Source organism: Gymnoscopelus braueri, assembly GCF_963280865.1.
Source record: "Gymnoscopelus braueri genome assembly, chromosome: 8".
In the NCBI taxonomy this organism is placed as follows: domain Eukaryota; kingdom Metazoa; phylum Chordata; class Actinopteri; order Myctophiformes; family Myctophidae; genus Gymnoscopelus; species Gymnoscopelus braueri.
In genome coordinates, this window is record NC_137609.1 from 20,158,111 (window position 1) to 20,176,658 (window position 18,548).

Sequence of the window (18,548 nt, forward strand, 5' to 3'; positions counted from 1 at the left end):
ATTTGAGTGTTCAATAGGCATATGGTTATGGTCATTATTGGGCATGTAATTGCTTTTTCGTTGCCGGTGAATTCCCCCCCGCCCTATCTGTGCAGTCGGATGCACTACCCCAACCATCACTGATTATCTACTGTAGTCTGGCTATGTATTACCACGTGAGTATAGCATGTAACATAATCTGTAGGAAAATAAATTCAGTCAGAGACACTTGTGTCAAAGACGTTAAAACCATTTATTGCAACAAATGGTTACCGGTATACAGTTATACTGTATTTGGTGGAAAGGCTCTGCTCTTGGCGAGTGCTCCCCAATGAATCTGAGCAGCATGCGAGTGATTCAGCAGAGAGCACTATACCCTGTGCATGATGAACATATAATATACTGCATATAAAACCGTAGCATAAGCCACACAATTCAGACATGCTGTGCAAAGGTAACAGCAGGAGGAGGTTGGGGAGGTGGAGGAAGTTTGCAGAGGCAATGACAACTCGACTGGCATGAAAACAACATCAGAGTAGAAGTGAGAGCTGTCACTTTGTTGAGACCTCCCTATTTGAATGTGATTGGTTGTTGAATCGCCATTGCTTATCAGCTGTAAAGGCGTGAATGAAACGCTGGCAGTCTATCAGAGGATGTGCGCTTGCCTTCTGTGCTCTGCCTGAACTAACATGCTTCTTTTATGGCGAGTTGAAAATGATGATTCAGTCAGTGTGCATAAAACTGGTTGACATCATTGACTTGCATCACGCACCTGGTGTACAAAAAAAGAAATTGGCCAAGGTTGGCTGGTCGGCTAGTATTACAGAACATGATGAAGCATTCTCACGGCGCTCAATCACACTCTAAAGGACATACATCCTGTTATTGAATATCATCACCAGATAACAGATCTGTACTATTGTGCTATATCAGGTAGTCGAATAACATTTTTTTTTAAATAAAAACAATATGTGTGCATACAGGTTTATGCTTGCTTTAGAGATCTGTTGGACAAATACGGCATGGCCAATCCTCAGCAAATTGCACGGCTGAGCGCAGCATGGGCTTACTACCATCAAATGTGTCTGTAATAAACTGTTAAAGTTGTATGGTGTGTTACTGATACTGTATGTTTATATGAGGTCTGGGACAGCTGATGTTGTAGGAACTATGGCAAGTTGCATCACAATAGTTAAATATTGAAATAAGTGACTTTGAATATACGGTATGTAAAATGTAAATGTATTGGAGAAGCTCGTGTCCAGACTGAAATGTTGTTGAAAGTCCCTGTCCTGAAATAGACTTTTAAGTCATCATGGTTCTCAAAGTGGGGTCCAGGGACCCTCAGGGACCCTTGAGGGGGTTCCAAATGGACCCTTACAGTTATGTAACTCTGAAAGTGTACAAATGTCTACAGTACAATTATACCTGCGTTTCCATTCGTTTCCATTTTGTATACTCTCAGAGTTATGGGGGTTCCTTGAATTTAAAAAGTGTGAGAACCACTGTTATAAGTGAATTGTGTGGAAAAACAACCCCAAAGTCAAGGCCATCTTGTTATTATTATCTACAGTATGTGCATCTCTGCCATCTCTTTTTTTTTGCCATCTCTCTCTCTCTCTCTTTCTCTCCTCCACCCACCTGTCTTGTACCCACCCACCCATCTCTTGGTACCGCTCCCCTGCAGGCTGAAGAGGGAGCGGTTAGGTCCACATGACTGGCTCTCCGTACCTGTGCCTGGAGGCCAGGGCTGGCTGGTGGTGCCCGGCCTGGAGCCAGAGACAGCATACCAGTTCAGTGTACTGGCCCAAAACAAGCTTGGCACGGGCGCCTTCAGCGAGGTTGTCACTGTGAACACATTAGGTGGGTAGACTCATCGGCGGCTCTCGAGTAGAATATGCTGATTCAGCAATAAATCGCTTTGGCAGACGTGCAGCTGCAGAGGCCAGCAAGGTGAAAATGACTACTGTAGCTTGATATTGGAAAACAATACTTTTCCCTGAAAATTGCCAATTTTCTAACCACAGGCATTGAAGCATGTTCTCCCGAGTAGTAAGCTAGGGAACATGAAATCTTTGAAAATTACAGTATTGTTAGCAGCTTACCAAAGGATGCCCCCTGCCTTCCTATTACTGACATATTTCTAACACACAGTTTAACCCTTTGCAATGACAAGCAAAGTCAATGCTGTTGACTTTGCTCGCAACGGCATTGAAATAGGATAGTCTTTTATTTACACCAGTTAAAAACCTTATTGCATCCATGTGCTCCAGATCTTTGTCATTTGCATTGGTTTGTCCTACATCTGAGAAGTAGCGGCTTGTTCATGCTCTCTGGCTGATGCGCGGTCTGTGACCTTCATAGCTTTTTAGTAACACTGCTTTTGTTTAGTTTTTCCAAGTTCTTTTTTCGGTGCCTTTATTGAGTGCAGTGGAGAGAGACAGGAAACAGTCAGGGAGTAACATGCAGCAAATGGTCCGTCCGGCCAGGGAATCAAACCAGGGATTCGCTGTCAGGCATCAGAGCATGTGTGGTACGCGCTAGGGTTTAACACCGGGAATCCCGGGATGCGGGAATCCCGGGATTCCCGAGGTTATTTACCGTCCCGGGAACTGACTTCGGTTCCCGGGATCCCGTTTTTTTTTTTTTTTTTTTAGAAATGAATACTAATTAGTAGAAAGGCCTATCTACAGCAAGGAGGAATTACTATTATAATTAGCCAAGTTACTTGCCGCGTTGCCGACCAGGGCAGGGTCCCATCGTCCCGTTGTGAGAACCAATATGAGACGTGGCCGTGGCCGTGATGCCCCCCCTGCCTGCCCTGCGCACGCTGATTTCACCGTTTAAAACAGTAGACACCAGTTGACTAGTTGAGATTCAACATCAAGTGAAACGCTGCATAAGCAGTGGGTAGGTTTGATTTCGAGCCTATATTCCAGCTTAAAATGCGCGCAAGCCAAGCAATGCTTTAGATAGAGAGAGAGGAGAGACTGGAGAGACTGGAGAGAGAGAGAGAGAGAGAGAGAGCGCGTGCGAGAGAGAGAGAGAGAGAGAGAGAGAGAATTAGACCGATGTGGTCCGATTTTTTTATCATCATTAACACATTCCATGCCAGAGTTTAATCTCATAATGTACTCACCAGTGCCAGCGTTTTATTGTTGTTTTTTTGTTTTTATCATGTCGCCACAGACCTCGCTAAATAAGTTAAAAGTGCGCGTTCATTTGGTTCTAAACACACAGCGGATCCGTGAGAAACGTCCAGCGAAAACAGTTTCCAAATGCGAGCCGCCATCTTGAAGCTACAGCCGATACACGCTAAACAGTGATCAGCGAGGAGAAAAACAACAAACCGAGAAAATCGAGTTTTAAACAGGATCCCAGACAGGAAGCGGATACGATCGAAAAAACCGGAACCCGAATAATTCCATTTCCGACCGAAAACCGGAAACGGAAATGGATAAAAAAAAATCGGAAAGTGCACCTTGGGCGATTAACATGGGAATCGGCGGTTCGCGTAGATCTACGCGACTGGCACGCTGCGGCTTTAAATAGGTTCGCGTAGATCTACGCGATTGGCATTCAATGTGTTAATGTAGCCTACCCTACCTACACTTGCATTTTAGAACGTTCAAACTACCATTTTACTAGAACTACCCAGTAGAACAAGTGAACTGCACAACAGCTGTCTGTCTCATTGATTGTCAGTGGCAGCGCATGCATGTGCACATCAAAATCACACTACAAAACCCGACATTTGATCAACAACAAAATATAGATTAATACATTTGACAACATACAGCCAACATCCCAAAATGGAGTCTTAATATCCAGCAAGTAGCCTAAAATAAATTAATAACTGCAAACAATATCAAATCAATGTCCTACAAAAGTAGAGATAAGCTGTGACCTCACCGGCGCTCTGATGGACAATAAATAAATAATCCTTTTGCAAATTCTCTTGTCAATAATGATACAAATGGAACGTTTATTTCAGCAGCTAGAGTTTGACATTGTTTGAGTGCGTGTTGGGTGCACAGCGCAGCTCCTCGTTTAAGTTAATTGTCTTCACCCGCTGCTGCGTAACAGGGCAGATCTCCGCCAGGGCACTATATTATATTTATATATTATATTTATATGATTTAAAAAATCTACTTAAGTCATTATTAGTGCAAGTTCATAGGTGGACACAATAGGGACATTTGGGCACCTCAATATAAAATTGGCTATTTAAATATCTACATATAAAAGCATTTTAGTGGGTACTTTTTTTTTTTTTACCCTTTAACGGGAATTCCCGGGAAGCCCGGGAAAAGGTCTGAAAATTCCCGGGAATTAAATTTAGATATTTCCCGGAAAATGTTAAACCCTAGTACGCGCCCTATACCACTCAGCTTATTTTTTTTACTAACATTGTTTAACCCCAATTTCTATCTGTCTTGTTTTCTAGTATTTCCTATAAGTACCCCTGAACCATTGGTGCTGCTTACCCCACCACGGTGCCTCACAGCCAATCGCACGCAGCAGGGTGTCCTGCTTACCTGGATCCCACCTGCCAACCACACAGCACCTATCCAGCATTATGTCATGGAGTTCCGCCTTGGGGAACGATGGGATGTATTGGACGACAGCATTCCTGCCGGGGATACGGAGTTGCTAGCTAGAGACCTCATTCAGGTAAAAGATAGGATAAGACCTACGTATATCTGCCTATGCCTGCCTGTGGTCGTGGGCCGTGTGCCGTGTTTAAGCACAACCGAAATAACCGAATTAACGTAACAAAAACACCCCAAAAAAGTAACAAACGGGGGGGGCCCGAAAACTGTCCTTTGCCTAGGGCGCATTCTGACATTAACACGGGCCTGCCTGTGGTTTTCATTCTTTTTAATTTCAGGGACCCCCAGGTTGGCATGCATTGACCACGGACCCCAATAACACCTACTATAGAAACCATTATGAAAGCTGTATATTTGACCACTATGTATGTATGTACTGTAGTGAACTACTCTGTCAGCACTTCATTGTCTCCGCTTGGCCGAAAGGCATGGCCGAGACTATGTTTTGCACCCTGTCCGTCCGTCCGTCCGTCTGTCTGCGAGCAGCTCCGGCTGTTGGCCCGGTCGCTGTGAAACTGTGCACACACTCCCTGGATGCCAAAGCCGAACCTCTCCCCCAAAATGTTCTGATTGGCCTGTTATAGCACCACCAGGAGGCACATTTTTTATATTACTCCTACAGATTATGTCCAAACATCACGCAACTCGGTACACAGTATCTCTATAGTCATGTGATCAACACGGATCTGTTTGATTTTCCATATTCAATCCTATTTGGCTAAGATTGGCTTCCAAAGTTTGCAGGATTCATCAAATCATGAACGCAGCAGGCAATTACCGTGAAATTTTGCACGCACATTCCCACTAGGCCGAGGAAGAAATACCAGTTGAAAATGTTCAAATCAGCCTCATGGTGGCGCTATAACAGGCCGGTTCGCGTTTCAACCTATAACTGCACAGATCTGCGTGAATCTTTGCACGCACACTCCGTACAGGCCAAGGAAAAACCTTTGCCCTGCATTTTTCACATCTGCCTTTTAGAGCGCCACCAGGAAGCCGACTATTGTAAAACAAATTTTTTGCTATTTCTCCTTCAGATTCTGTCAAAAAATCATGCAAATTGGTACACAGTATCTCTATAGTCATGTGATCAAGACGGATGTGTCCGATATTTCATATTCCATCCTAATTGGCTAACATCGGCTTCCAAAGTTTGCAGGATAGGTCAATTTTTAACAAAATGCCTCAAATCATGAATGCAGTGTCCGATTGCTGTGAAAGGCCAAAGCAGAAATGGCACCCTTTTCACATTGGCCTATTATAGCGCCACCAGGAGCACTTTTTCTAGTTCAGTGTCCAGCACAGTATGGCTTCAAGTATTCTTCAGTCTGAAGACATGTCTTGCTAGCGCAACCCTAGTTTATCATTTAGTTTACCAAGAAATAGCACATTAATCTACTTTATATAAGCATATTTAATTGGATTAAGTTATTGTACGCTGCATACAGTATAAATACCTAATTTAGGTAGAAACCACACATTAACTACACAGCAAACCACTTAACAACCACTTGGAAACCATCATGCAACCGTTTAGAAACCACCTGAAAAGCACGTGGCAAGCTCTTAAAGTAATCACCTGGCCACTACTTGGAGAACACTGTGCACCTCGTCCTGCACACAACTGGTACAGTAGCTGTAGACCTAATTTTGGTATGACATTTTTATCTAAATAGCCTTAGACTTCATGTAATGTTTATGTGAACTGCAAGGCAAGATTATTTGTACTAGACCATACCCGTCGGGGGATATTGGATGATAGCACATTTTTAAATAGATACATAAAAAATAAAGGCACGCACTTGTCCATTGCTATTTTCAGCATTTAGCTGGTGGCAGCCCGATCTCCAGAGAAAACGTTGTCACAGTACGTTTTGCAGAAACGATGCATGTGAACGTGGTGCACAGATGAGAACCATGTAGGGTCAATCGTCGATTTTATGTCGCATACTAACGAACCCTAAACATAAACCTAACCCTAACCCCTAACCCTAAACCCTAGCCCTAAACATAACCCCAAAACCTAACCATGAACCAAAACAAAATACGAAAACGAAAATATAACGAAAATGTAAAAATGTGAAAATGTAACGTTTTTGTGGTCCAGAAACTTTGTCATTGAACGTTTCTGGAGAAACATTCAATGACTACGTTTTCTTCTGGCGATAGGGTTGCTGGTGGAGGTGTGCCCAAATTACGCACGCCCTCCTTATATATTATGTTAGTCTTGTCTGTTTCACTTTGGCATGAATCTTTCAAGCTGGAAAACAATTTAAAGTAGCTATTAGTCGTTTTTGTGTATTCTAAAACCCACATGTGGCGATTTTTAAATGCAAGTATGCAACAAAACTGTTGCATGTCATGAGGCACAGATTATATTTCTCATCGCCAGACATCATCAAATCGTTTCTTATGTTGTTTATGTAATGTTTAAAACAGGAAGCAGAAGCCTACAAGGATGGAGAGTCCAGCGGACTGTCCGCAGACTTTTGCCTTTCATAGTCCAGTGTACTCAAAGCATACACAGGGTGTACAAGCCCATTTTATAGACATTTCACTATGAATCAGGCTTAACTGAGAAACGCTTCTTATGGGACCATTTTCAGACATATTAACTGCTATTGTTATTTCCTCGCAAGATACTTTTACAGTACATCATCTGCACTTGGCAGTCTGTTTGAAGTGCCGAAGATTTACTGTTGAGGGCTCTGCCCCTCCCAGACTACTTGGACATCGGTTTGCTCTTGAGTGCAATTAAGTCTTCTTCCAATTACTTTAATTTCATGACACTGGAAATGACCAGTATGCCATTGGGGTTAGTGCAGTGCACTGCTCTTAACCACCCTCTAGACTTAAAGGTAGGGTAATTTTTTGGTAATGTATTAGCTGTAGACCAATTTTTTGTGTTAAAATGTTTTTTGTTAAAAAGGTATTATATTGTGATAGTAATCATTGCTACAGAGCATTTGTTTGGTCACAGGGGTCTCTCCAGCTCTTTAGTCAACATAATATAGTACATTTTCAGGTAGGTGACAACATTTAAGCCAATCAGGAGTGAGCACTGAAAATGCATTTTCTGTTTAATAAAGAGCTGGAGAGACATGGGAGACTCCTTTTACTGAACAAATACTCTATAGCAATGAGTACTATCAGAATATAGAGCTATTTAATACTTATTTTAACCAAAGTAAATCACTTACCCTACCTAATAAACTGGACCCGAGTTGGCTCTGTACTTGGACCCCTTTTTTCCATCTACACCATTGGAATTGGTGTATTGTATTGTTTTTATGGCATCTGCATTCTGAATGATCTGTAGATAGTCCATGTCTGCATTGCTTTATTGAAAAAGGTCAATATTTCAGTCACAAGGACATTTCTCAAGGTTGAGGTTCACTTTTTGGGGGGAAAAATAATACCTCAAAGAATAACCAAACCATTTTAGTAGGCTGACTTTGTAATTGACTTGATATGTCTATCAATCAATAATTATACCAGGACAGGGAAGCATGGTGAGCAGTGAGCACTAACATTCTTTATTCCTCGGTTTTGTCTTCATTTAGATGTAGGAAAGGTTGGCAGACCCAGTCACTGAGCACTGATTAAGTGTCAAGTGACCATAATCACTTGGTGAAAGAGCTATGTAAATTTGAATGTCATCTGCATATTTATGGTAAACAATTTTTTTGTTTTTAATTATTTGGGAGCATGTACTGTAAACGTTGAACAGAAGAGGTCCAAGTATTGAACCTTGGGGAACTCCACATGCGATGGTTTTTTGCTCAGATGAATAGTTGCCAGTGGAGACAAAATAGTGCCTGTGTTGATGAGAAGACTAAAATCAACTATTTACTGTAGGACCGTGGCCGAAAGTACAAAACAGCTTTCCAATTTGTCACACGATATCGCACGATTGACCGTGTCAAACACAGCACTAGGATCCAGTAACCATAGGATTGAAGTTTGAATCAATGATATTGAGCATTGATAGATGGTAACCTTTTTCCTTCTTTTTTCAAGTATCTAATCTAATTTGAATGTCCAGAGTAATATATATATATCAAAGAAAATACCAAAATGATCAGATAACGCAAAGTCAAGCTCACCAACATTTACAATATTTAGCGCCTTGACGATATTCAAATCTAACTGAAAACTTAAGGTGCTGTAAGTGATATTTTTTGTTAAACCAATTATAGATAGTTTGCTCTCTGTTGACATAAGTTGTGACAATAAGAGTGGTGGCTTTGAAACATGGTATGAAATAATAAAGTCTGAACAGAATGTGCTGGGGGGGGGCATTATTTTGTATTTGATTTGATACAGTACGTCCTGTACTTTTAACATGAAGAGGCTTTTTAACATCTCACATCTGGCTCGTATTGGCAAATTTTCCTGGCATAACATGTTTGAGCTTTTTCACCACCACCGCCTGTGTCATGCAAACGCTTTTATCTCTCCACCCGCTCTCTAACCAACACCCACACACACTTTTCTCTCTCTCTCTCTCTCTCTCTCTCTCTCTCTCTCTCTCTCTCTCTCTCTCTCTCTCTCTCTCTCTCTCTCTCATATCCGATCTCTTTCATGCTTGTGGAAACACACTACACCTATCCTTTCTGCTGCCACTTTTTACTGCGACGATTGAGGTAATTGGACCACAAGGGATCTAAACGCGGGTGCGTGAACTGTGCGATCATGCGTGCACGTGCATTAAGCAGTAACTAATGCACGTGCACACACGATACATCTCTTCATACAGTATCTTGTTCACTTCAAACTTTTTTTTTTGACCAATCTTACAGTATCAGGTAGCATTCCTACAATGTGAACTGAAGAGACAACTGAAGAGACAACCAGAAGACCAGATCATTCATTCCTCTGCACTTATACATGGCCTGTCTAGTTCAGTGATTTACAATCTGTCGGCTGTGATGGTATTGCAAGTGGGCCAGGATTGATCATTAAAATAAACATGCTCTGAAAATGCACGTGGCCCACCCATCCGACCACTTAACGCTGTGTTAAAGTGGTCAGATGGGTGGGCCGCGAATTATTTCAAAATTTTCAAGTGGGCCCTGCATGATCCAGAAAAGGTTGGGAAATGTCGGTCTAGTTCAAGTGGACCCACTGTCTGTAGAATCATGCCGCTCAGTCAGTTTAGCACAGAGTGTTTCACATCCTGTTGGAAGCAGCCAGAGGCAGCCACAAGCTGCAGCATAAACATTTCACTGTCATCGATTCTAAAATAGAACATTACATTTCAAAGCTTTGCAGTGCTAAAAACATGTTTTTGCTGTTCTCTCCAGTTCTGAAACTAAACTACATTCTACCCTGTGTTATGTTCATACTAAGGCTGAACACGAATCGCAAAGGCTGCGATTTTATGATTTTCTTATAATCATAATATGCAACGGCGGCGAGCGAGTCTGACCCGATGTATTATAACTCTATGGTCTGACCCAGTGTTAACAACAATGCAGCAAAACGCCAAAGACAGCCGATCCACAAGCACGTTGTGCAGATCTGTGTCTATGTCTATATTCGGCGGGCGACACCATGGATTAACGAATGAGCTTTATGATTAGCCTACATGACGTTGTTGTTGTCCTTTCTACTCCCGCACGAGCTAAAAGTTAAAAGTTGTTATTTCCGTTCCAACAAAGTACTCCATGACTGCAGATAGTGAATTTTCCTGTTGTTCTATCGTTATGACTGATTAATTAGCCGTAAACTAAACTGAAGTTTGATGTTTTTCTTTGCGACGGTACCTCCCCTCTTTCCCTCGCACACGTGTGAAGCATGGTGACATAAGGTGCATTTTTTTTGCCTCGAGCAGCAGTGTTTGCTCAGTAACAGGATGTCTTTCCTGCTCTTTATTAAACAGAAAATGAATTTTCAGGTCGGGATACCAATTTGACCCAATCAGGATAAAGAACACAGACAGGAGGCAGATTAAACAAGCAAAATTGGAAGTGATGACACAAAGAAATGAGCAGACAAAATTAGAACTGGAACACTATAACAATGAAGCTGATAAATGGGTATCCTGAAATTTTGCCACCCACCTGAAAATGTATTTGATTATTCAAGAACTGGAGAGATGGGGAGACTGAACACTCTATAGCAATGATTATTATCAGCAATCGCAATATCGGTTAGAAAAATCGCAATTAGATATGTTCTCAAAATCGTTCAGCCCTCCAGTAGTTCATACTGTATGTTCATAATCAGTTACACAAATCAATGCTTCATACAAGTGGTTCTAAAAGTGTAGGGTTCCTTGAGGGGGTTTCAAATGGACCCTTAGAAGTCTATAACTCAGAGAGTGTACAAATGGAACCAAATAGATCCTTTCAGAGTAATGGGGGTCCTTAAAATGTAAAGGCTTGAGAACCACAGACCTGTACAAATGTTAGTCTCTTTGCTCTTCGTCTTTTCCCAGGAGGCGTGGTATGAGTTCCGGGTCATGGCCGTCATGGAGGACACGATCAGTGAGCCTAGCAACACTGTAGGAGTGTCCAGTTCAGGTGAGACACTGTTACTAAGCCTGCATGTGCAGTTATTTTGTAAAACTGCATTGCTCACATAAAATAACTGACTTTCAACTAAAATGACACAACGTATAAGGGCAACCCAAGTTACAATTTACATTGTGATTAGTAATACTGTATATTACACAAGATGCCTTGCACACAACAAAATAGGGGCTTCCTAATAAGGCTGGGCGGAAAAAAAATCAGATATTGCAATTTCTTTTGACAGAATATCTCAATATCGATAATGTGAGGATAACCACATCTATGTCACAATATCAATCATTCAAAAGTATCCCAGATGATATCTAGTCTCATATCTCTGTGTGTTGCTGGAACCCCTAGAATAAACAAATGCTTCTTTCCCTGTCCAACCATGTGGATGGTATGAGAAGGAGATGCCCTCTGGTGGACAACTTATTCACTGTCTTGTCTTCAGGGGAGATGCAGACAGTGGACACACACAGGCTCATTGAGGAGACCTGGGGTTTGAACTAACAACCTCTAGCAGGTGCCTGCATCTCTAACCTCAGGCTAGCTTGACAATTCTTTGCTGAAGTTGGGCTGTAAATGGATTGCATACACAGCACCTTCAACTTTACATTTTGCCTACTCAGCACCATTTCATTTTGGCTCGCAGTGTACGGATGCTGCTTCATACCATCTTGAAAAGTATGACATCATTGTTGTGCTCCATTCCCTTGGGATTCCTTTGGGCATGTTTTGTTTTAAAAAAAGTATCATCAAAGCCACATTTTTAATGAAGTAATACATTTCTATTTAGAATCTCAAATTGAGCCCCTGAAAATAGGATGTCGGTGCTGTGCAGAGGTCATTGAGTACACATCACTTGGTAAGAACACATTTTCTAGAGCAGCAGCAATTTTCTCAGGAACGTCTGTGTCATTGGAAGTACTCTGCTGCCCCCCATTGGATAGACTGGAGAAGCAGATAATGCAGTGATCAAGTGCTACTTGCCCATTCTGATGTTTACAATGTCCTGGTTTGTTGAGCCATGTCCTTGTAAATTTTGATTGGGGAAAGAATAAAGCAAAGACTTTTTCAATGCTCATGAGTTCATGATTGCTGATGCCATTTATTTACCATAGCAGAACACTGTGATAGATAGATAGATAGATAGATAGATAGATAGATAGATAGATAGATAGATGTAACTTCTGTACAATATTCCTATACACTATGAATATAACCAGGTTTGGTATGTCCCAAACTCTTATCTATCAATAGAGAAGAAATCTAAACCTAATTCAGATGTGTCTCTGATACTCCTACAGTATAGTTAAGTTACCATACTCACAAGTAATCAATTGACACGAGAATGCCAAATTACTGTACCTTCATAATGTGAGAGGAGAAAAAATAAGTAGGTATGGTAATGTAGAAGAAAGATGGTGATGACCAACTTTAAACATGAATTTGCTAATCTTGCAAACCACAGGACCGATCAGCACCAAATTTCTTGTGGGATACCGCCAGTATTCCCAAATTATTTTTCCAGGTTTCACATGTTTTTTTAAATATTACATTCTATAATGAAAGTCAATGGAGGCTGGATCGGGCTGAAACGTTGTCCAAATATAGAGTGATAAGTCAAGTCATAAGACTGACGTCATAGACAACAGAACGAGCCACATGGAAGCCATGCTGGTATTAGACCCCATCTTGTTCTTACTAACTTCAGTTGACGCTGAGAAAGGCCTTTTACCAAACAAGGAGCTACCACACAAATGAAGGACCAGCCTGTACACAAAAAAGGGATATATTAAGAACACTAAACTCATGTGTAGTCAGTTTTTTTGGGCGGTGTAGCCGCCCCTATAAGTGGGGTTGGGACACCTCATTAGTACACCCTTCTCTGTACTGTGATTGGCTCATAATTAGTACACCCCTAGCATTAGTACACCCCTAGCTGTACTGTGATTGGCTGACTATTGGCTGACTCTATTCAGCACTGTGATTGGCTAGCGAGACACATGATGAAATCAATAACCTATAAATAGGACTATGCACTTCAAAAAAACCACTTCCAGTGAGCTTCCATCACTGTGATGACCACACCGCCCTCTTCACACTGGGTGTGATTTTTAATTGTTCTGCAAATTTTACAGAAAAGGTGAAATAGCAAATCAATTGCAAACTACAGTACTGTCCCTAAAAGAAAACCTGTGTGATAGCTTGTTAATCAACTCTCAGAATAGATCAAAATGATTTTCCAAAGACTCCTACACAGGAGGAGCCAATAGACCCAAGAATGTACTCATCAATCCCTATACGTATGTCCTAAATTAAAATTGGCTAATGGGAGGGCGGACAGGCGGGGGGACCACGGCCCGTCACTCTGACTCAGACATAACCATAAACATACCTGATACGCCCATATATAGGCATGTCCCTATGACTCAGAGTCAGATATAACCATAAACAAACCCGAAATATCAATATATAGTCATATATTGGAGATGCGGTTGTCTAGTCTAGAGCCACAGATCCGACCGCTATGCCCATATATGGTCATGTGCATAATTGCATGTATGCGACCGACTGACTTCAAAGTCGGTGCGCGCAGCGGCAAGGACTCAAGGGAGTGCGGTGCCCACGCTGAGTAGTTCAGATATGCGGTTGTCCATAACCGCCGATCCAACCGACATGTCCATACACTGTAAATGAGAAGAATGTATGGCATACAGTATATAGGCATAAATAGATATCCAGTTGTCCAGAACCGCAGATCCAACCGATGTATGCCGGGGGCCCCCATAAGAACATTTATGTTTTTTTTTATGTTTTTGAAATTCATGTGAACATGATATGTAAAAGCTCACAACATGTTGCAATGCCATACCTCTGCCATTTTCAAACAGCCAAATAGGGTTTAAGTAGTTAAACTGTTAAATATGTGTGCTTGTATAGCTTTAGCATATACACATTAGCAAGTGATGCAATGCTAGTGTGCTACCATATAATCTGGTCCACAGTGGCCGGCCACAGTGCTCCTCAGAGCGGACACAGGTCCTTTTTCTTTTTACGGCGATAGCGCCCGCACGGTGGGTCGTACCGGGACGGGGATGGCTCGTTGTATCCGGGCTGGTGAGGCGCATCCAACAGTGTCCCCCGGCCGGCCTGGGCCCTTAAAGCAGCCTCGAAAAAAGGCCTCCCGCACCCTGTTTTCAGACTGTTATCACATATTACATTTATATCATTTGTTCTTGTTACTACATGACTTCTCTCTCTGATCCCCCCTCCCTATTTCTCAGACTTCTTCCCTCCTCCAGAGATGGTAGAGGAAGGTGGGCTGGCGAGGCCAGTGGTGGCAGGCATTGTGGCCACAATATGTTTCCTGGCAGCAGCTGTCCTCTTCAGCACACTGGCTGCCTGTTTTGTCAACAAGCAGCGCCGGCGAAAGCTTAAACGGAAGAGAGGTGAGCCCTGCCTGTATATCAGGAATGGACCCACTGTACACGCATGCACGCACGCACACACACACGCACGCACACACGCACGCACACACACACACACACACACACACACACACACATAATTGTTTTATTATACTTGTGAATATACCGATTTTAGGACGGAGATTTTATGAATGTAATTTGTAACCCTAAAGCCAAAAATAGAAGATCATCAGAACATCAGAACATTAAAAACTTCAGCCTTTTGGCTATTTGAAAATAGCAGATCTATAAGCTCACGTTGTGAGTGCTTCTTCCACCACTGACTCTGTACACGATGTCACAAAAAGGAACAGATCTACAAGTTTACAACGATTCGCATCGCAGCGCCTTGACAGTTTATAGATATAGTGAATTTGGCAAGTGATTCCCGCGTGATAGATTTGCTGGAACTGAATGTACAGTTGCTCTCATGTGTAAATGAGAAGAATAAAGTAAGTTACAAGGTTTGAAGTCACAGGGTCAAATAATAGGCTAATAAAGCATGGCAGGATGTTGTATAAGCTTAATACTGAACAATTCTTGTTTACCTTTTCTGAGGTAAAGAAAGAAAGAAAAAACAACAACGATGATGAGAATCCAGGAAATACTGGAATGCCACTATCCGATTGATCACTGAGGAGAAATCTGTCTTTTGTATTAGCATATCCTACCAACGGGATTGGTAATGCAGTGGGCACAGATAGATTCCATCCAGACCATAAGATCATTATTTTCAGCTCTAAATACGTCGACTGAAAAGTAAATAATAATCAGTTTGAATTTGCCTCATAGTAGCCTATGCATCCTTACTTCAGAAATGAGCAATATCGTTTAACAGACATTTAGTATTTTCTTTTTTGTTTTGACAAATGTTGGGCACATAAGCATTTTGTTTGAGGTTTGGCACTATTGTAATTGATTGAAGAATAAGGCATTCTAACAGCCACTGTACGCATGATTTATGGAAAATACGAGTGCCCCAGAGCAGATGTGAGTGTCAGTGTACCTGACACAAAAAGCATGAGCAGTTAGGAGTTCAGTAGTCTCGCGTGGCCAGACTGTTGCCTCCCACAATTTTCAAATGTTTCCGGTCATACAGTCTGGGACTCGGAAGCTCTGATCATGATTAAAATATAAACCGGATGTGAAGCCTATTGCCGACTGAATCGAACCAGGAACCTTGCGATTCCCAAGCAGCCACTCTACCTACTGAGTTACAGTACTGCCACTCCAGTGTCCAAAACTGTTTATTTTCAGGATATGGACAAAATAACCTGTGTTCCAATGAATCCAATGTAGTTATTATTTAGTCACAAAATCTTGTTAATACTTTTAATTGATTAAAACCCACAGAAAAAAAAACATAAAAAGTTGAAATATGGAGATACTAGGTTTCTAACTGACAGCAACGATATTGTAGTAGACAGACATAGAGAATTCACAGGCCGTCATTAGCAACACACATATAGGCAGGTTGGTTCCCCTTTAAGATACAATTGGCCCTCATTCATCAAAGTGGTGTAGACCAATGGGCGTACGCCGAGATCACCACAATTGTCGGGATTTATCAATCTATTGTGACTTTGACTTGAGCATATACGGCCCGCTCAGATCTCACGCCTGGTCTGAGGGCGTGTAGGATTTGTCTACACCCGTTTGTTCCATCGTAGACATGCGGAGCAGCATTGTCTGACCATCTGACAGGCATCTAAACATATGAATTCACTCCAAGAATTTATAGCTATACAACACACCAGCCTTCATCCAATAATGTTTACGCATTCCTCAATCACTCCATAAACGTTCACATTATGATGACAGCCCCAAGCTATCTATCTCTCATAAACGTGGTGGCAGTCACGGTTCTCGGCCATGGAACACGGTAGAACGCAGCCTTGTGTAGGCAAATAGCATGTGCGAATCTCTACTACATTTATCAACAGCGGACAAATTTTACGCTGTGATTGACAGGGCACACCTGCTTCGTAAATCTCACGTGGGCATAAGCTAATTCCTGGGCTCGAATTTAAGCTGGTTTGTACGCTACATTGATAAATGAGGGCCAGTATACTGTATGTATGTGATGTCTTTTTGTTGTTTCGGCTGTTCTCTTGATAAGGAAGAATTGTGTGAGTTTATGTTTCCATCCACAAACTCTACAATTATACTATTGTATATTGCTACAGTATAATACTATTTCAATAGGCTTATTGAAAAAGAATATTATTTTGTGATACAATATCTTCAGTTGATAATGATACTACACAAAACATACAGTACATGTCATCATGATACAATACAAATGAAAATAATATGATATGTAACAATATGATGGAATTTTCTTTTGGCCTTCATTTCTTTACTGAAGTAATTCAGTACAGTAATAACCTTTGTGATGACAGCAACTAAGGGTTGGGGTTTTGGTTCAGCTGTTAATATGATAACCAGAAACCTGCGACTGTAATTTATTTTAATTTTTCATTTGAGCATATTCCCTGGGCTCTCAGTATACTATTGTTTTTTTCACAAATAGTAGGACAATCCTAAGTAGAAGCCATGTTAGTGTAGTGCCTTCCCACACACGTTTCTAAACACATATTTTAATATTACCAAAACTAAAAAGCTGATAGAATACGCACATCACTTGTCAGGGTGCTCGCTGGGTTAAGATAGGATCATGAAAAAGAATGGAACCCGCACACCCAGATGTTCCAATAAATTTGAATGACAATGTTTCCAGCCTTGGCTCTTCATCAGGTCAAAATCGAGAGCTGCGTATCATCCCACCCACATAATAGACTCTCACAGGAACAACACAATAGTCATCATACAGTCGAATAATGAAATATACTATCCATTAAATGATATACTGTATATATTTAAATAGATTTTCATGCATAAGCAGGTATATGTTATCCACTTGAACCCCAGCATCCATATTCGGGGGGGAACATTACCCAAAAATAGCCTATCTACAAGCTCACAACGTGTCGCGTTGCTACACGTTGTTAGCTTGTAGATCTGCAAAGAGATTCCGTGTAGACTGGAATATAGGATTTAAATTACAATAATATTTTTTTATCATATCTTCAGAACAGTGGTTCTCAAAGTGTGGTCTGGGGACCCCCAGGAGTCCACGGGTGGTTCTAGGGGGTCCACAGCAAAACGAGGAACAATTTAACCACTTTAACTCTTTGTTTGAAAATAGCCGATCTACAAGCTCACAACGCGTCCCATTGCTGCCCGTTTTCAGCTTGTAGATAAGCTATTTTCAGCCAAATACAGTACATGTCAATTTGGGGGTCCTTGACATGAACATGTTTGAGAACCACTGCTTTAGAGTTTTCAACAGGCCTGAAAATTACAATCCAACCCGAACAGACGTGGTTGAGTTGAAGTTGAAGTTTTGGCTGAGGTGGAATGCTGTAAACTTCTGTGCACTTTTGTGCATTTGTCGTTTCTTTTGGTGTTTGTTTTGTTTATGTGTATTTTATGCGTTTGTTATGTTTGTTGTTGTCTCTTGTCTGTATCTGTATGTTCTTATACCCTGGAAAATGTATAAAGTATTAATCATAATTATTTTTTTTAAAAACACTGGCAGTCAGTATAGTGACCCCAACCTGGCCACAACTTTGGAAGACAATCCAATAGTTGGATATAAATGCAAACCCAACATCAGACAAATGGTAGTTAATTTGGAACGTTCTAAGAACGTTGTGTACTCAAATGTGGTGTTAGGGTACAGTGGGTGGGAAAACCAATTCGGCACTGAAGACGTGCACGTCAGTAACATAGGTGCAGCATCCGCAACAAGACCCCAAGATCCCAGTCACCATGAATGTTATGTTGGCCAAACCGTGTGGTTTCTTTAAAATATCGAGATTGAATGGGTGAAATGCCCCAGACAGGTGGTAAACATTAATAGCCTGGTGCAACAGTGCTAATCATTTTGGATTCAAAATTGG

General features: G+C 41.4%; 1 protein-coding gene across 1 annotated transcript in view; it reads left to right on the forward strand.

Annotated features, from left to right (window-relative positions):
* Positions 1 to 18,548, forward strand: part of igsf9bb (immunoglobulin superfamily, member 9Bb) — a gene marked incomplete at both ends in the record, with an annotated part of 136,344 nt that overhangs the window by 95,785 nt on the left and 22,011 nt on the right. The window contains 4 exons of the mRNA XM_080434541.1: positions 1,667 to 1,842; positions 4,427 to 4,653; positions 11,035 to 11,119; positions 14,401 to 14,565. Of these exons, the coding sequence (XP_080290667.1) occupies positions 1,667 to 1,842; positions 4,427 to 4,653; positions 11,035 to 11,119; positions 14,401 to 14,565 (653 nt within the window). The remainder of the gene's footprint in view (positions 1 to 1,666; positions 1,843 to 4,426; positions 4,654 to 11,034; positions 11,120 to 14,400; positions 14,566 to 18,548) is intronic.